We start from the raw sequence: 5203 nt of genomic DNA on the forward strand, positions 1-5203 counted from the left end.
TTATCCTAGAGTACTTTAAATCAATTTTTGGCTCTAGTAATTTTGTGTGCAATGATCCCCTATTTGATGACTTTGCTCCTCGTGTGACTCCTGCTCAAAATGATACCCTGTTGCGCCCCTTTGAGCCTGATGAGGTAAAATTGGCTTTATTTTCTATGTCCCCTGATAAAGCTCGAGGTCCTGATGGAATGAATCCGGGCTTTTATCAGCATTTCTGGGATATAGTTGGGGGAGATGTTTCTGCTTTTACTGTTAATTGCTTAAATGTGTGTGCTTTCCCGGAAGGATTTAATGATACGAATGTTGTTTTAATTCCTAAGAAGAGGGTGCCTGAAAAAGTTTCAGATATGAGGCCTATTGCTTTGGGGAATGTGTTATATAGAATAATGGCAAAAATGATAGCAAACAGGATGAAACCACTAATGGGGGAGATAATTTCAGAGTCCCAGAGTGCGTTTATTCCAGGAAGGTTAATCACCGATAATATCCTTATAGCTGCTGAATTTGGCCATTACTTGAATCGAAAGCAGTGCGGTTTAGCTGGCTGGGGAGTTTTAAAGCTGGATATGGCAAAGGCTTATGATATGATGGAGTGGCAGTTCCTAGAAAGGATGCTTGGGGTAATGGGCTTTGATGAAAGGTGGATTAAGTTAATCATGCTTTGTGTGACTACGGTTACCTACAATATCATGGTAAATGGCGTGGACACTGGTCAGGTAATCACTACTCGTGGACTCAGGCAAGGGGACCCTCTCTCATCTTACTTATTTATTATTTGTGCAGAAGGTTTGTCTATGTTACTGCAAAAAGCTCAAATGACAGGATCAATTCATGGATGCAGAGTAGCTAGGGGAGCCCCTCCTATTTCTCACCTATTCTTTGCAGATGATAACCTTTTGTTATTTAAAGCAAATACCCAAGAAGCCAATGTGATTAAGCAATGTTTGGTAAGGTATGAAAATTTATCTGGACAAATGGTGAATTTTCATAAATCTAGTATTTGTTTTAGTAGAAATACCCCGGAGATTACTAGGGAGGAGGTGGCGCAAACCCTGGAAGTTGTGCAGGCCCCGAATTTTGGGAAGTATCTTGGTCTGCCTTCGTTTGTGAGAAGGAATAAAAGGGATGTTTTTGCTTATGTAGAGGATAAAATCAAACAGAGAATTGGGTCATGGAATAAGAAACTACTGTCTTAGGCTGGGAAGGAGGTGTTTTTAAAAAGTGTGGCCCAATCTATGCCTAATAGGCTCCCGGGGACCGCTTAGGCGCGATTTTTGCAACAGTGATTTTTATTACCTGAGGTGGTTTGTTTATCTATTGAGAGAACTATGAACAGATGTTGGTGGGGGAGTGGAACTGACAGAGGTATTCATTGGAAAGCATGGGACAAGCTATGTATCCCTAAAAAGTTTGGTGGTTTGGGTTTCAAGGATCTTCGTGCTTTCAACTTGGTAATGCTGTGAAACAGGCCTGGCGATTTCTTACTGATCCCAATTCCCTAGCTGCGAAGGTATACAAGGCTCAGTATTATCCTAAAACCTCTTTTGTTGATGCCACTATAGGAAATTGTCCAAGCTATTGTTGGCGAAGTATCATGGTTGCACATGATATGGTATGTTCTGGGTCCCGCAGGAAAATTGGAAATGGACGAACAACATTGATATAGGGACACCCGTGGTTATCTGATGACCCCAGTCCCTTAGTTCAAAAAGTTATGCCTGAGGAATTGAGAGAGGCCCTTGTGGAAGGTTTGATTGATCAACATACAAATCATTGGGATCCCCATATTTTAACAGACTTATTTGACCCGGATGATGTGGCTCGTATTTCTAGAATCCTGGTTAGTCCAGCATATGAGGACCCATGGTATTGGCTCAGTGACCCCAAAGGGATATATACGGTTAAGAACGCTTATAGGAGTATTGTTGGTAACTATGATCATGACCCAGGTGCTTTTGATAAATGGGTAACATTATGGAAGTTGAAGGTTCCACCAAAATCGAAAACCTTCCTATGTAGAGCTTTGTGTGATGTTCTCCCCACCACTACTAACTTGCTTATAAAGAGGGTTGATGTGAACCCAACATGCTCAATGTGTGATTTACAACATGAAGATGTTATGCATTCTCTTGTTCTTTGTGAATACTCTAGACTTGTCTGGAATGTTTCGGAATTGCCTATCACAAATATTTTATCTAGCTCATTTCCAGTATGGCTTATGGGTGCACTAAATATTTTAACAGAGGAACAATGCAGTCAATTTGTGGCCATGCTTTACCATTTATGGAGTGCTCGAAACACTGCAGTATGGGAGGGTACGCTATTCCGCCCCGGACAGGTTTGGCGTCGAGCTGCTGCCGCATTCCGCACGTATGCACATCTTCACCGACGTCACCCACACACGTCGGCACCAGTAGAAGCATCTACAGGAACACAACAACGCCGGTTGAAGTGTTATATAGATGCAGGCTATTGGGCATCGACCGGGGAAGCCACCTACGGCGTTGTTTTGGTCTCGCAAACTGGAACATTCCAGGCCGCCACAAATGGATAGCTGCCTGGTTGTTTTTCGCCACTTATGGCTGAAGCACTTGCTTGTAAGGAAGCATTATCTTGGCTCAGGGAACGGAACGTAATGGATGTGGATCTTCTAACGGATTGCTCAGAACTTTGGAGTTCTCTACTAGCACCTCCCACGAGTATACGGTCCTATGTTGGTGTCATTGTGGACCAATGTAGGACGTCAATGTCTTTATTTAATCTTTGTTCGCTGAATGTTATTTCTAGATCAGTTAATTTACATGCTCATACATTAGCTTCAATAGCCTTCGATCAGGATCACTCTATGTTTTGGGACTCCGTCCCCCCTGACTCTATTGTTCCTTTCATTCATTAATATATGGCTATGCCTTGCTTTCAAAAAAAAAAAATCACAAAATATATTACATATACATAACTCATTATAGAGTTTACAAAATAGCACATGTTCTAAATATAAGTAGTAAATTACTCGAATAGAAATATATTCAAAATTTGATATGAATCACAAATCAATCTATATTATAAATCTCACTATAATTATAGAAATGTTAAAAAAAATCACAAAGTTACAAATTAAATAAAAAATACAAATTAAAAATAAAAATAAATTCAATAAGTTACAATTTTAGTATTGCAAAATAATTTATCTTATAAATAGTTGGAAAAATTCGTATAATGACTGAAATACACATATGAGGGTTCAACCCCTCAACCTTTAACATACAAACAAAAAGTCCTACCAATTAAGCTAATATTTAGTAATGTGAATGTATATTCTATACTTATACAAAAACTCTATAGTATATATAAAACATAGTAGGATGGATTGGTTGGTTCCTTCGCAGCATGGGTCATGGCCACTCACCGCTTGTCCGCTTCTATATATCTCAATTGATTTACATGCTTTCAAATATTTGTATATTAATGTTTATAATAAAGTTAAATTTATACCTTCTTTTTTTGTCTTTAATAAGATCCGAACATTGCACCCAACGATCACTAACAAATACTACGATATAGATTGAATGATGACAAAAACCTAAAGAGTACAAACTTTTATCCACACGTTGGATCAAAGAAGAACATAATTTCCACAAATTATATAACCCCACACGACCAAAAATGGGGGAGAAGGAGAAGAAAATGAGCCCATGCTGTCGTGGATGGCAATAATGTTTGGATTTTGGGTTTGAATATTACTAGTTGATAATTACCCTTTTTTTAAAAAAAAAAAAATGTCATTTGACTAGATGCATACACTTTATGAGATTGCCAAAATATGTTACAAGAAATTATCAAAATAAGACAAAAATATGTTGTAATACATTATAAAAATAAGACAATATTTGTAATAATTTATCAAAATAAGACAAAATGGGCAAGCTAATTACAAAAAGAGGATAAGCTATCCGCTTAGGAGATTTAATTTTCCATACTCTTAAGTCTTATCTACAAGCAACATATTACTCTTAGATGGCATTTACTTATGTAATGTAAGATTATTTAAGGCAAATATGATTACCTTATAGGTAATTTGAGATAACATAAATGTAAAATTAGTTTATGTATTTACTTAAAATCGTGAAAATGTAACATTAATACGTATATTTAAATGCCCTCGATACAAATACGTAAATAAATAAATAAAAATTACATATATACATTAATGAATATTATTTTATATATGTATAAATATATTATTGTTGTTATTATTATTATTTTATTTATTAGTATATATAAGAGTTAGTTGATAAGGGTAAAATTTAAATATTGAAGAGTAATGTAAGAATACCTAAGAAATTGAAATATTGAACTAAACGCACCCTAGTCCCCGATAATCTTAAGAAGACAAGCTATCCTTTTTTGCCCTTGATTTTAAAATTATTTTAGCAAATTTGGTTGTCGCAGATTGAGAATTTAATTTTATCGATAACACCATTTGAAATTGAGTTTATTGTAAATATCAATGTAGCAAACTCTTGGTGCTAACTCATTGAGTCACATCCCATGATTACTCCTCCAACAAGCAAGTGTGAGGCTTTCAAGATTGCAATTCAATTTTTTTCAAGAAAAAAAAAGTGTCTGAAAAATGGACAAACAACCGTTGGACTGTGGCCCATTTCATGGAAGATTGTAAAATTTCCGGCAAATTATTGTATGGACCATGGTCCACACAATGTTATGTGGACCATAATAAAATGTACATTTTTAATATACTAAATGTACATTATTTTTGTACTGAATGTACATTATAAAATATAATGTACACTCAGAACAAAAATAATGTACATCCCCTGAATATAATGTACATTATTTTTGTACTGAATGTACATTATTTTTGTACTAAATGTACATTATTTTACAATAGACAAAATATGGTCTACACAACTTGTGTGGACCATGGTCCATACAATAATGATTGAAAATTTCCAAAATGGATAGGAAACTTAAAAAAAAAAAAAAAAAAAAAAAAAAAAAAACAACTTGGGCTATAACTAAGTTAAGACCATGTAATTTTTTGGGCCTGTAGAAACATGTATCTTACATTTTTCCTTTTTTTTTTTTTTTTTTTTTTTTTTGGGTTAGGATAACAGATCGAACCAATAAATTTGTAATCTCTTCTCTAATAATTTTTTTTTTTTGGAATGATAAATTTACAATC

General features: G+C 35.2%; 1 protein-coding gene across 1 annotated transcript; it reads left to right on the forward strand.

The window, feature by feature from the left end:
* The first annotated feature begins 1714 nt into the window (after positions 1-1714).
* Positions 1715-2554, forward strand: LOC109151888. Its single transcript, XM_019299489.1, has one exon. It carries the CDS (start codon positions 1715-1717, stop codon positions 2552-2554), a length of 840 nt encoding a protein of 279 aa, XP_019155034.1.
* The last annotated feature ends 2649 nt before the right edge of the window (positions 2555-5203 follow it).

The sequence above is a fragment of the Ipomoea nil genome, unplaced genomic scaffold (genome assembly GCF_001879475.1).
Source record: "Ipomoea nil cultivar Tokyo-kokei standard unplaced genomic scaffold, Asagao_1.1 scaffold2297, whole genome shotgun sequence".
Lineage (NCBI taxonomy): Eukaryota > Viridiplantae > Streptophyta > Magnoliopsida > Solanales > Convolvulaceae > Ipomoea > Ipomoea nil.

Bases quoted from the DNA above. Each gene is read 5' to 3' on its own strand.
- LOC109151888 (XM_019299489.1), top strand. From the start codon at position 1,715: ATGCCTGAGGAATTGAGAGAGGCCCTTGTGGAAGGTTTGATTGATCAA.